This window comes from Myotis lucifugus, unplaced genomic scaffold (assembly GCF_000147115.1).
Source record: "Myotis lucifugus unplaced genomic scaffold, Myoluc2.0 scaffold_3, whole genome shotgun sequence".
Taxonomy (NCBI): Eukaryota; Metazoa; Chordata; class Mammalia; order Chiroptera; family Vespertilionidae; genus Myotis; species Myotis lucifugus.
Genome location: NW_005871051.1, coordinates 7,571,996 through 7,586,009, shown reverse-complemented (window position 1 = coordinate 7,586,009; position 14,014 = coordinate 7,571,996). Strand labels below are relative to the sequence as shown.

Sequence of the window (14,014 nt, the reverse complement as noted above, 5' to 3'; positions counted from 1 at the left end):
AATCTTATACCTGTTTTAGTCTCCCTACTTCCCATGGCACCCAAACGTAGTTACTGGGCACAGAGTAGATACTTAGGAAGTACTTATAGAAAAATAGAGAATAAAAGTATTTCTTCACATATAGAAATTTTTCTCCCAAGTTACATGTAAAGTTTTAGATCTATTACCCTATGTAAAAATCAGCTGAAAATTTACAAGTCTAATTAAGTAAATGATAATTTATCTATAAATAGACTATTATATGGCTATTAAAAAGAAGGAGCCATGAAACTAATATGTTATATGTAAATTATATCTCAAATTTAAAAGTAAACTTAAAAAAAATTTTTAAAGAAATAGCCAGTGCTTTTATATACAGTCATGGCAGTTTTCAGATATATTTGGAATCAAGAAAAGCAAAGTGTAGAGTAGTATATATCATTACATTCAAACTAGTCTGAAGCATAATAGCTGTACAGTAAACAATCACAATAGGCATTCAGAATGAAAATAAATCAATGTGAATTTATAGAAGGAAAGAAGGTCCACTCCTACCTAACTTTAAAAAAAGATAATATTAGTAAGCTTTACTGAGCTATTTAACATTTATGAGAGTAAAGGAGAATAAATATATATATATATACACACACACACACACACACACACACACACACACACACACGAAAGTAAAGGAGAATATATATGCATATGAATACACACACACACACACATATATATGTATATATATATTCATATACACAGAATAACTTTGGAAGGTTATTCAAGAAACTGGTAAGAGTTGCTGCTTTAAAGAGGGACAAGGGAGCAAGGGTAAGAAGAAAGTCAGATTTCACTGTATATTTTTTGGAGCTGCTAAAACATTAAAAAGTGAATATTAGCTATTCAAAAATAAGTACTTAATAAGAAATAAATAAAAGAAATGAAAGCTTACCGGGCTGGACAAGTGGCTTTGTAGAGGTGACAAGGCCTGCTTTCCTGCTCACTGATCTTTTTTAACTGGAAACCTCTTCTCCTTGGCCCATACTGACACTCCATTACCACGGCTCTACTCCCTGTGGGCCAAGACCAACTACTGCTATTATATCAAGTATCTATCCAATCTGGATACTAGATTAAAAATAACTTGGTGGTGGCTATATCAAAATCTATACTTCGTTACACAACTTTAAGGAAAGAATACAGCAATACGACTTATTAAAATAAAGTGTACAAATAAATTTAAAAGTTGATTATAATATTTAGCAAACGTACCATATTATGTTAAGTAAATGAGTAAATACTACATTTACTGAATGTCAACTGGTATTTATAACATACATATGATTTTAATAATAAAATTTACCATTTTATAAATAGAAATTAGTATATGCTGTATTTGTGAACAAATAATGTCATTTAAAATTATATTTCCTTTTATAATTACTTATTTCCTTTTTTCTATTTGGGCTGTTAGAATAATGTGATAACCAGTCACTAAGATGGCCCCCAATGATCCCTGCCTCCTAGTTCTCATGTCCTTGTGTGATTCCCTCCCCTTGACCATGGGCTAGACTTACTAACTTCCAATGAACATAGCTGAATTGACAGGACATTATTTCTTATATTAGGTTATTTATAAAGTCTGTGACTTCCGTCTTGAATACTCTCTTGCTTGGGTTGCTCTCTCTGGGAAAAATCAGCGTCACGTAGCGAGGCAGCTCTGTGTAGAGGCAGCTCTTGTGGCAAGGAATAAGGTCTGCTACCAGCTGCATGCGTGAGCTTGGAAGCAGATCCCCCCAGGCACCCACGAGATGACTGCAGCTCCAGCCCACACCTTCACTGCAGTCTTGTGAGAGAACCTAAGGCAGAACCACCTGCTAAGCCATTCTTGGACGACTGACCCCCAGAAACTGTGAGGTAAAAAATGCTTGTTGTTTTCAGCCTGAAGTGTGGGGTACTTTGTTACACAGTAATAGATAATACAAATAAGTAGATGTAAAAACTATACAGTTAAGATTTTAAGTTGAATATCCTATTCTAGGGTACAGCAAACTTCTAAAATATAAAAACAAAAATGCAAATCATAAATTAAAATGTTGATAAAGCTGACATTAAAATGTAAAACCTGTATTTAAAAGGCACCATAAATAAAGGTAAAGTAAAAACAACAGTTTGAAAAACAGTATTTTATAAGACATAACAAAAGATTAAAATGCAGATATGAAGAACCATAAATAATTTTTTGAAATAAAGAAACAATCAAACAGAAAAATGGGCAAAGGCTAAGAAAAGGCAATTCAGAAAGAAAAAGGATATCAAACTAACAAACAAAAAGATGTTCAACTTCACTAGTAAAGAGGGAAATACAAATTGAAACAATAGTAAAATACTATCTCACATTCCTCAAATGGCAAAAATTGACAATAATCTAAAAAAACTGACTCTACTGATCAAGTTAACATCACTAAAAGGTGTGACACATAGGTAGCAATAAGGAGGCAGAACTTATGAAGTATTCATGCAAAAAATACTTTTATGAAAATTGAATCTTCACTTAATTATGCCTCTAAATCTAACAGTTTATAGGAAGTAGATGAGATAAAAGGACATGTTAAATCACACCACAGAGATAGAACCAGCAAAATCCAGAATATGGCAAACTCTACAGAACAAACTATCTGAGGTGAAACAGGATAGAAATTTTTAGATAAAAATAAATATAAGATATATGTTAACCAAATATAATCTTTGACCTCTGTTTGGATGTGAATCTGAACAAACCTATGGAAAAAAGAATTGAGATAAATGGAAGAATGGAAACATTGGACATTTTATGACATTAAGAAATTACTGGTAATTCTTTTAAAGCATGATAATGGGATTCTCCATATACATATATACTAGAGGCCTGATGCATGAAATTTGTGCAAGAGTAGGCCCTCGCAGCCCCAGCTTTGTCTGGAAGGTCGTCCGGAAGGTCATTCTGCTGTTCAGCCATCCAGTCTAATTAGCATATTAGCTCTTTATTATATAGGATATATACATATATATATACATATACATATACATATATATATATATATATATATATGTAGAGAGAAAGAGAGGAAGAGTCCTTATCTTTTAGAGACATATACTTTAGTATATACTATATACCAGGGGATCTCAAACTTTTTAAACTTCTTCCTTAGTGTGACTATCCATAAAATATTACTGTTTGATTAGTGAGAAAACCTGAAGTCATTTTCAAGGTCCACCATTTCTTCTTTTCAGGCGGGTCAAGTGTCTAAGCTTTCTAAATCTCTGTTTTCCGGCTAATGAAAAGAGAATAAGATTCCACCGAGTCTCCTATCTACCTACTCCAGGACTTCTGTGAGGATCAAATGAGATGAGGCACGGGAAAATGCTTCACAGACATTTGGTTAAAGTGTACTGGCTATGAAGCAAGTTGTGTTCCTGGGCTGAAGAAACTCCAAGGAGGCTAGTAGTCACTAGGGAGAGGAAGCTGGGCGTTGCCACATGATGTCATTACCTGGCGCCCACGGCTACCGTTTCTGGGCTGGGCTGGGCCGCATTTTGCTCCACCGCAGCATGGGCTGTGACTTGGTGGGCTGTCGCTCCGGGGTGGTGGTGGGGCCCGAGTCCCACTTGGGGGAAGCCGAGTGTTGCTTTGTCGGCACCAGGTCCACGGCTGCCATTTCTTTGTAAATGGCCAGTGCACATCACGGCAGATCCTGCATTGAGCGTTTGCCCCCTGGTGGTCAGTGAGTGTCATATCAACCAGTCGGATGGGCAGAGGAACACTTAGCATATTAGCCTTTTATATAGAGACCCAACACGGGTGGGGCCATGCGGGGGGAGGGGCTGCGGGCGGTTGGGGGTGCCTATTGGGGTCAGTTGGCCGCTGCTGTGCACATTATAGCGACCGGTCATTCCAGTCATTCCAGTTGCTTGGCTTTTATATATATAGATTGTCTACAGAATACATGCTAGAAGTATTTTGTAACATTACATTATTATAGTCCAAAAATTCAAACTTCTAAAACACATGTGGCCAAAAACAATTGAGAGAAGGGATTTTTGAACTTATACAACCACTTTAGTGAACAACTTGTGAGAATCTTGTAAAGATGAAATGGGCATAAGTCACAACTCAGTAATTCCACTTTAACACATAATTACATCTTTTCTACGAAAATGTATATTGTGGAGGTCTGACTATAGCATTTGTAATATTGAAAAGCTGGAGACCTGAATGATTATTTATAGAAAAGTAATTGTGTTTTGGTCATATGCTGGACTATTATATAATAACTAAGTTGAGTTAACTGGGATCTATAAGTATCAATATGGATAGATTTCAAAATAAGGGTGAGTGAAAAATGTACATAATAATGTCTACAGTTTACTATTTATATATATTTTTTAAATATTCAAAACAACAAAATATATAATCATAGATACAAACATGTATGGTAAAGTATAAAAACAGACTTGAAAGATACACACCAAATTCACGTAGAGCTACTTGTGAAGAGTTAAAAAGGAATTAGAACTAGGGTAGTGGAAAATGTTGCATTTCTTTTGTACAATACTGATAAACCTGGGCACAAGCTACTTTTATCTTATCTTCCTCTAAGTATTTCTTTTTACCCTCAGAGGTCCAGGATGAGGCTGCAACTCTTCCAGCTGAATCAGTACCCACATAGTCCTGGAATAAATCACTTATTTTTAGGTTCTGTGGGATCTGACTGGTCTTAGGGTAAATCTCTGGGAATTGTCTGAAACTCTACTGCTCTAGTAAACACTAGTGTTTGAGAATACTGTATATAATGCTTCTGATGCTTGAGAACCCTGATATTAAAATTCTATATAACCCTTGATTATACACAATTCTATATAGTAACTCAAGACTTATAGGTTATATAAAATGGACATAAATTTGTACCACAAGACAAATCAAAAGAGGAGAGAATATCTGGAGATTGGATAAAAAAACAAAAACAAAACACAAGATATACATATTTAAGATAATAAAATTGCTTACTGTTTAATTTCTATTAAAGAGGTATACCTGGAATTTCAATATTATTTTTTATTTTCAGCATAATATCAAAAGGAACCATGATTTATTGAATATATTAAAATGCAATTTTACAAATATTGGTTATGTTTATTTTAAGTATTCTTTTTAGTTCAATATACATTTTTATCAATTAACATTTAGTTATCATCTACCAAAATGAAAACCACAGTTTCAGAATGGATCATGGCTACTGCTGAACCTTTTAAAATATTTCTTTTAAAAAGTACCTGTATTGACAAATGGAATTCCATCATATGGGACATACTGGGATTTCCACATCAAACGTGTAGCTGGCTTGGCTGGGCTTGGAGATTGGCGAGTCCCCCAAACACTCTGTGTTTGCTGCTTGTGAAATGTTAAAACACTTTCTAATTCAGTCTCACTTACACAGTAGCCCCGGTATGAATCTCCAATTTTCTGCATGTAGTAAAATTAAATAACAAAATTATTAGCAAATATGTTTCATTGTACAAAAAATTTAATGAGGTGATTGTCCAAGATAAAAGACTCATCAGCTCTCAAAAGACAATGTGATTTCTCCTTCAGATCAATGGTCTATTACAACCAGCAGACCTGGTCTGAATTCAACTAGCGTCATCAAATAGATACTGTCCAGGTATTTGTTAGAGAATGCCAAACTCACTGCCACATTAACTTTATCAAAATCTTGTTAGAGACAAATAATCTTTAAGGAAAATAGCTTGAAGAATATATCATGTATCCATTCTTCCATATACTTAAAATTCTCCCCCCATATCCAACCAAATCAGCATAAAACTAGCCACACGGTACTGGTTCCCTGTGGAGCTTCTTTAATGAAACTGATTTTGATATTATGCCATGAATCTGTTTGAAAACCTATGAAAACTGTGATGTATCTTATTTAAAAATGATGTCAAAGAATTTGTTCATTATATCAGCATTCTTTTCATGAAGACCCTTCTCTGGAATTCCTGTCTGACCTTAAGTGCCAAAAATAAGTAATGGGTTTTTCTTTTTCTTAGCTTGTGGAAATTAGCATAAATACTTTTATCTAATGGACACAGAATTTACTAATTAACTTGGTTTCCCCTTTTGAATATAGATGCTTAGAATATAGACAAGTATATATATGTCTCTGTATGTATATACACTCAACACAATATACATATAATGTATTATAGAATTGTATACCTGAAACATATAATTTTATTAATCAATGTCATTCAATAAATTCAATAAAATGAAATAAAAAAAGAAGAAACTGGTGATATATACTTGGGGATTTTTATAAAAGTGATAGTTGAAAGTCAACAAAGTTGATAAGCTGTACAAGGGATAAAACGTAGAGAAATAAAATAAGGTCAAACAGTGAACTTTGAAGAATTTCCACTGAGAAGATGAAAATAAATAAGCACAAGCAAAGAAAGAGAAGGAATGGTCAAAAGATCAAAAGTAGAGAAAAATGATGGCAGCTGATCAATGATTCTCTCTCATCATTGATGTTTCTCTCTCTTTCTCCTTTTCCCTTTCTCTCTAAAATCTATAAAAGTATATATATATTAAAAAGCCATGTTTATATTTTCATGAAAGACAAGGGAAGAAATGATAGTGAAGTGAGAAGATTTATATTATCTCTACTTTAATAGATCATACAAACTCTAAGGAATAAAAGAATAGATGAGAGATACAGCCTCTGTTAGTCGTTTTCAAAAGTAGACATTTTGGGCCCTAGCTGGTTTGGCTCAGTGCATACAGCATCGGCGTGCAGACTGAAGCATCACCGATTTGATTCCAGTCAAGGGCACATACTTCAGCTGCAGGCTCAATCCCTGGCCCGGTCAGGGTGCATGCAGGAGGCAACCAATTGATGTGTCTCTCACATGGGTGTTTCTCTCTCTCTATCTCTCCCCCTCCCTTCCACTCTCTCTAAAAATCAATGGAAAAATACCATCCGTTGAGGATTAAGAAACAAAAAAAGGTGGACATTTTGGGATGAATTTTAATTCATTAAGTGAATCTAGGTAAGAGTTGTTTTTAACTCACCTCACAACTCCTAAGACGGCAGGCCCATATAGGTGTGTTAGAAGAAAGTGGCTGGAGAGGAGCCAGAAATGGTTCTTCAAGCAATCTGAGACAGGGGAGAAATATATTTAAATATACGTTACAAGTTACACATATACATGGCATTCAACTGCTTTATTCTCTTAGGCAGTATCAAAGACAAAATATTGAGGTCATCAATAAGAAATTAGAATAATAATGACAGATTGATCTGATGGGTATATTAATTATAATTTTATTTAATCATGACTATTTTAGTACCTGCTAACACAAATGCCCAAGTTTGTGCTTCCAAGTACCTGTAGTTCCAACAATTTCAAGTATTTTATCTGTCTCATTAAAATCGTATATTTTTCTCATTATATAATTATTTTCAATTATTAAAAAATGAGCTAATAAAACATCTTCAGGTGACTTAAGAATAGCATGATAGCTGGCCAGTATAGCTCAGTGGTTGAGTATACAGGCATGCACCAAGAGGTTCAATTCCCCGTCAGGGCACATGTCAGGGCTGCGGGCTCAATCACCAGTAGAGGTTGTGTAGGAGGCAGCTCATGGGTGTTTCTCTCTTATTGATTTTTCTAGCTCTCTCTCCCTCTCCCTTCCCTTCTCTTTAAAATAAATAAAAACATAAAGGAAGAGCATGATATTATGTCAAGTTCTAAGACTAAAGGTCATAATTATTATGTGAATTTAAAAATATTTTCATAGATTAAAAAATACTAATAATACAAAAACCATGTCTAGCCCGGTCAGCATGGCTCAATGGTTGAGCATCTACCTATGAAGCAGGAGGTCACAGTTCAATTCCCGGTCAGGGAACATGCCCAGATTGCAAGCTCAATCCTTAGTGTGGGATGTGCAGGAGGCAGCCAATCAATGATTATCTCTCATCATTGATGTTTCTATCTCTTTCTCCTTTTCCCTTCCTCTCTAAAATCAATAAAAAAATATATATATATTAAAAAGCCATGTTTATATTTTCCTAAATTATTATAAAGTGTTATTTTAAGGCAAAAGTAAAAGCTGAAACACATATTAACAAAACACATTTTAAACACTTTACCACAGAGGAATTAAATGCATAAAAATGTGATGAGACCATTAAAAATTTTAGGAACTAGAATGAATATTTCTTTATTCTAAAAATTCCATTAGTGTCAGGTGTTTCCAGGTTGTTTTAAATACGATAGGAAAGCAGCACTTTGGACATTTCCTCTTTTAGACTAGCTTCCTTACTGCCAAGAAGCCATTAAAATAAAGGTATGTTTGATGACAGCCTATTGTATTTCCTGAATTTCTGATCTTTTCTACAGTCAGCCAGCTTTAGATGTAATAATTAAAAAACTGTATTTCCATGGTGATAACAAAAGATGAGCTACTGTCCCCTTGACTCACCTGGTCACTGTCTTTTGGGGCAATGTGAGGGATGCTTGTGGATGCAGAATATAACTACTGTTATGGTCGGCGAGAGCATCCAGTCTTGCAGTTGGTAAGTTTCTGTTGCTGGGTTTCTCTTCAGAGGCATCTTAACCACAATCACAAGAACAAAACAACATCACTATCTTAAATAAGACCATGAGAATGTAACTAACTAGAACTTTAATATTTGAAACAGGAAAGGGAAGATATGCTCTGAAGCTAAAGACAATAAACCTTACAATGCTTTATTGAGAATTTCTCTGATAAACTTGTTTACTTTCCAATTTTAATACTGACTACTAAAATTCTGTAATTAAGTTTTTGGAACTTATATTGAACATCTAGGATATAACAGTGGTAGAAATAATTGTTATACATATTTAGAGTCTGTATAATTTCCGATTATACATAATAGGAAAATGTAAAACTGACTTGTTTTTGTTTCTATACCATGTTTATTATGTTTTCTGCAAACTATGTTTTTTTCCTTAAGTTTTTGTTTTAAGAACTGTTAACAAAGACAAAGAATCATAAACATTAAGGTAAAAATATCTACCCTAAATCATAACTATGAACAAGCAACAGAAGAGTGTAACTATGATGTTAGAAAAGAGATTCAAATAGATGGAATGGCAAGGGAAGCAAAAGGAAGAGAATAGTGTTATCATTAAATATGTGGAGAAAAAGTAAAATAAAAAGAAACTGGAAATACGAGTCTCCTTTCTGAAATTGAAGGAACAAAGAAAGAAGGAAAAGAGCAAAGAGGATGAAAAGAATCATTAAAAAAAGTAATAAGTGATATGACTAACAACAATACTGATAAAAATACATAAAAATACAAATGTAAAATCTTCTCCAGTAGCTATTAGCACTATATTCCTGTTATCATTGTTGGTATTATTACTGTTATCATAATTAAGAATTTATTTTATGCTCACTGGTCATTTGGGAGGAAGCAAGAGTCAACCAGCTTCATAGAATTCCAAAATGAAATAGACAGCTAACCTAGACAGGAGTTGAAAAATGAACTTAAAATTTATTTGGGCTAAGAAATTTTTTCTAATTATTCAGTTCACAACCTTACCCAAAGAAATCAATTTTAGCACTGACTTTCATGAGGTGAATTTTCTAAGTGTACATCTTTTTCTTTAAAACATTCTAAAATCCCCTATCTCCCATTATTACTTACCCTGAGGACTATTCATATCCACAAGTTGCCCCTGAGGTATAATCACTTGTGTCATTCCTGTCTGGGTAGATGGAATTACACGAAGCATCTGTCCATTTTCTGATGAGCTGGCAACAATCATCTTGGATTCATTAAAAAAGAAATCAAATGCATAAGCCTATACTAATTTAAGAGTTATTATTTAAATCATTAAAGACATGCCTGCCTCTTTGGTCGATACTATTATTTCCCTCATTTTATAGATGAAAACACTGAGATACATAAAAATTTTTCCAAAGTCTCAAACTGTTAACTGGTAAAGCTAGAATTCAAAACAGGAAGTTTGACCCTATGTCTTATGATCTTAACCACCTATGATCGTAGTCATTACACATGGGTGAGATCTAATGACTCAGTAATATGACAAGGCTCTGACTATCATATTGTATGTCAAATGTATTAACTTTTTTATACTTATTGTCTTACCCATACATGTTTGTCCTATTTGTGTGGTAATCGTCTATATTTTAAGTCATTTTATTAGTTAAAAAAACAGTAACTTTTTAGATGTCTAATTAAACAGTATTTGTTTTTATATCTCTGCATTTATATATGTCCTGTCTTGGTCTATAGGGAATACTACAAAGTTCCAAAAAATCTAAAAGCATAGAGAAAAGTATACATTATACTTTTTTTCAGGTTAATACTGAACCCATTGCCTTAAATTTAGAGGAATGTCAATGTGTGGGAGGCAACCAGTCAATGTGACTCTTGAATGTTTGATAAGAAATGCAAATTTTTAAATCTTCAAACACAAATAGTAAAACTATATATATATATATATATATATATACACATATATATAGTTAGTCCTCACCAGAGAATATTTTCTCTAGAGAGTGTGGAAAGGAGGGGGTGGAGAGAGAGAGAGAGAGAAAGTGAGAGGGAGGGAAGGAGAGAGAAGAGAGACACATAGACTGGTTGCCCCCACAGCACCCCCGCAATGCAAGTATGTGCCTTTAACCAGGAATTGAACCTACGACCCTTTGGTATGCGGGCTGACGCTCTAACCATTAAACACACTGGTTAGGGCTAAAACTCATTCTTTATAAAATATACTCACCATTTGTGCATTAGAATCCTCCAATGACTGAAGTTCATATTGAATAGGTTGCCCATTTTGGTCCACTAGGTGAAATTGCTCTGCAGAAAGAGTCTGTGCCTGAGTCAGGGGCCCTGGTATATTCTGTGATGTGAGTGAATTATCTGCTTCATGAGTAGTGATGGGTAAAACTCTATCAGAACTATTTTGTTCAAAGGAAGGATCCCTGGAGTCGATACAGGTTGAATGCTTTGCAAAAAAATAATAAAATAAATAATCACTTGGATGTTTGTAAAACATAACAATTTTTTAAAAAAACAAAATGTTTATAATAAAAATGAAGACTTTTTTTCAGTTAATTATCCACTTTACACTGCAAAAGTTGTTAATTCACAGACTGATACAGACAGAAAGCAGTTCTTAAGTGAAATTGATTTTTATTATATTCAACCTCAAGTGATGAAATATAATTCAACATAAGGATTTCATGGGTATAAAATGTTATGAATATACAAAACTAAATATGATAGAATTGTGAAAAATAAAATGTTAAAATTCTTGAATACATTAAGTATAACGGTATTCCTTCAGCATAAAAAGTTGTTAAATGGCATGTTGTTTTCCCTTAGAATGGGAAAAAGTTCCCAGTTGAATCCCTACCTCAAATTACCTGAGAATCTGTTTTTGAATCTTCGGAATCATTATGGTTGACTATTAATGAATCATTAGACTGTTCCATGCTGACATCATATTCAATTCCATTTTCTTCTAGTATTTAAGAGCTGAAAGAGTTCAAATATCTGATCAATTAAAGCCTTAATGTTTTTACATAATTTATGTCTAAATCAAATCACTCACTTCCCCTACTCTGTTACCCTATACAATTTAGGTTAAGTCATTCCCACTCTATAAATAATAAACATTTTCGTTAAATGATTTGCCAAGGCACCAGAATATATTCAAGGCAGGACATAGTGCTATGCAGTTCCTTCTTCCAATCTCTCCACTCACATACTGGCTTATTAAGATTGCTGTTATGTGGCATATACTGTTATACCCTTCAAATACTTCTAAAACTCTCATTTTACAAAGATTTAATAAAAGTAAAGCCTTTTCACTTTATGAGTTGGATGTACCATATTGTAGCATTAAATAATTTTAAAAAAGATCTCTTGGTATAGGTGGAGATTAGGTATACAGAACTCTCACCATAATATACAATCAGTCAAGCTTTGAAAATAAAGAAATATGTATTCCAAAGTTTGAGCTACTAAGGCCTAGTACAGTGATTTTCAACTGTGGTGATTTTGTCTCCTTGCCCACTCCCACCCCTCAAGGACATTCAGCAATGTCTGCAAACATTTTTGGTTGTCAGTATGGGGGCTGGGGAAGAGTGGAGGAGTGCTACTGGTATCTAATGGGATACTGCTAAAAATCTTAAAACGCACTGGATAGCCGCCACAACAAAAAGACCAATGTTGCTTAGGTTCACAAACTCTGACCTACTATATTGTAGTGAGTGTAGGATTCTGTATTATCTAAACACACACACACACTCACACAAACGTTTTATGTCTTAAAACTGGCGTAAGGTTAAAATGAAACTGGTAAAGAATACCATTGAAAATTTATAATATAAAGTAAATCTCATAGAATCTTTTTAAGAACCCACCATTTTATTTTATTTTTTAAAAGACAGCATACATTTTTTTAAATCATTAAAATTTTATTTTTTCAATTAATATGTACTAAATTGAACTTTTCTATGTGTATATAATCTATGGATTTTAATACACATGTCCATGTAATCACCACCACAATCAGGATACACAATAATTTCATCACCCTAAATCCTAATTTAAATTTATACCTTGTACTTTAGATTTATTTAGTAGTATACATATTTGAATACATTAAAAACATATTTTTCTGTGACAGTATGTAAATATTCATTTATAAAATTAACCATTTTTAAAAAATCTACAAGGTTAGCCATTTCATATTTCCAAAATATTGTAACTATTCTACCTCAAATATAAATTGTAACAGGCTATAAAGTCACTCTTATTTTTAATATATAACTATGAAATATCTTTAAATTGCTTCTCCTTTAAGATTTTAAATTACTTGTATTATAATCTAATTTATTACCAAAATTCCAAAAAATTGTAGTTACCTCTCAAGCTATAAGAGACAAATTTTATTTTATAACTTTCTCAGATTGGCTTACTTATTTGATCTCTTCAACAACCCTGTGATTCAGTTACTTTCTCCAATTTCCATATAAAAAATAAGACTCAGGCAATTATGTAACTTTACCAAGATTACAAATACATTAAGTGGCCAAAACACTCAAATCTACCTGTAGTGATCTCAAAGCCTACACTTCATTCTTGTAATAGAAACTCTTTTGAGGTAACAAAGCTCCCTCCTTCCTTCATTAGTCCCTTTAAATATTTTTTTGATAGGTTAACAAATTAAAGATGCTAAAAGTTCTTTGTTCATTGCTCTCAACTTTCCTTGGTTATAATTTAATTAGAGGCATTCCTAATACCCAAAAGCTCTCCAGCAAGAAATCTAAGATCTCTTACTTCACCAGAAAACTGAGCTCTAATTATGCAGGCATTGCTCACTGAGAAAACATCCTGTAAATAGATTCAAGGGTTAAAAACTACAAATAGCCAAGGGGCAAGAATTCTAAAAACTTGCTCTTCTCTTCCTAAGGTGCCTGGTCTTATTACAAATTATCCCTTCTGGCCTAAAATTTCTTTTCATTTATTTAATTTCTCTTACCCTAACTTAAATTTCATCAATGAAATTTATTTTAGAGAGAGGTAGGGAGAGGGAGAGAAATATTGATTTGTTGTTCTACTTATTTATGCATTCATTGGTTGCTTCTTGTATGTGCTCTGACTGGGATGGGACTAGCAACCTTGGTGTACAGGGCTGACATTAACCAACTGAGCTACCCGGCCAGGGCTCATCAATGACATTTTCATTGGAGTTAATAAGCATTTTCTCTCAAAAAGGAAACTTTGGAAAGAGTAGCAGTCATTAACAAATTTGTGTTAATTTACATAAAGATAGCTTTCTTCCTTTAAGTTAAAAACAGCTACCGTGAAAAGTTCGGAGGTGAGACAGCAAGTACATCTGAGGCTCAGAGCACTAATTAAAAAAAAAAGCGGGGGGGGGGGGGGGGGGGGGGGGCCCCCGG

The 14,014-nt window shown here is 33.6% G+C and overlaps 1 protein-coding gene across 3 annotated transcripts in view; it reads right to left on the bottom strand.

Annotated features, from left to right (window-relative positions):
* The window catches only part of CARF (calcium responsive transcription factor), a 52,710-nt gene that overhangs the window by 33,058 nt on the left and 5,638 nt on the right, over nt 1-14,014 (bottom strand). For 2 of the 3 annotated variants that reach the window (XR_001349612.2, XM_006082421.3), the window contains exons 3-9: nt 11,471-11,582; nt 10,822-11,049; nt 9,720-9,840; nt 8,507-8,636; nt 7,091-7,175; nt 5,293-5,482; nt 932-1,052 (exon numbers count right to left, since the gene is read on the bottom strand). Coding sequence is in view for 1 of the 3 variants with exons in the window: in XM_006082421.3 (XP_006082483.2) it covers nt 932-1,052; nt 5,293-5,482; nt 7,091-7,175; nt 8,507-8,636; nt 9,720-9,840; nt 10,822-11,049; nt 11,471-11,539 (944 nt within the window). In the remaining 2 variants the exon portion in view is untranslated. Of the gene's footprint in view, nt 1-931; nt 1,053-3,511; nt 3,663-5,292; nt 5,483-7,090; nt 7,176-8,506; nt 8,637-9,719; nt 9,841-10,821; nt 11,050-11,470; nt 11,583-14,014 lie in introns of those variants that run through there. The other variant, XR_002831145.1, reaches the window with a different exon arrangement.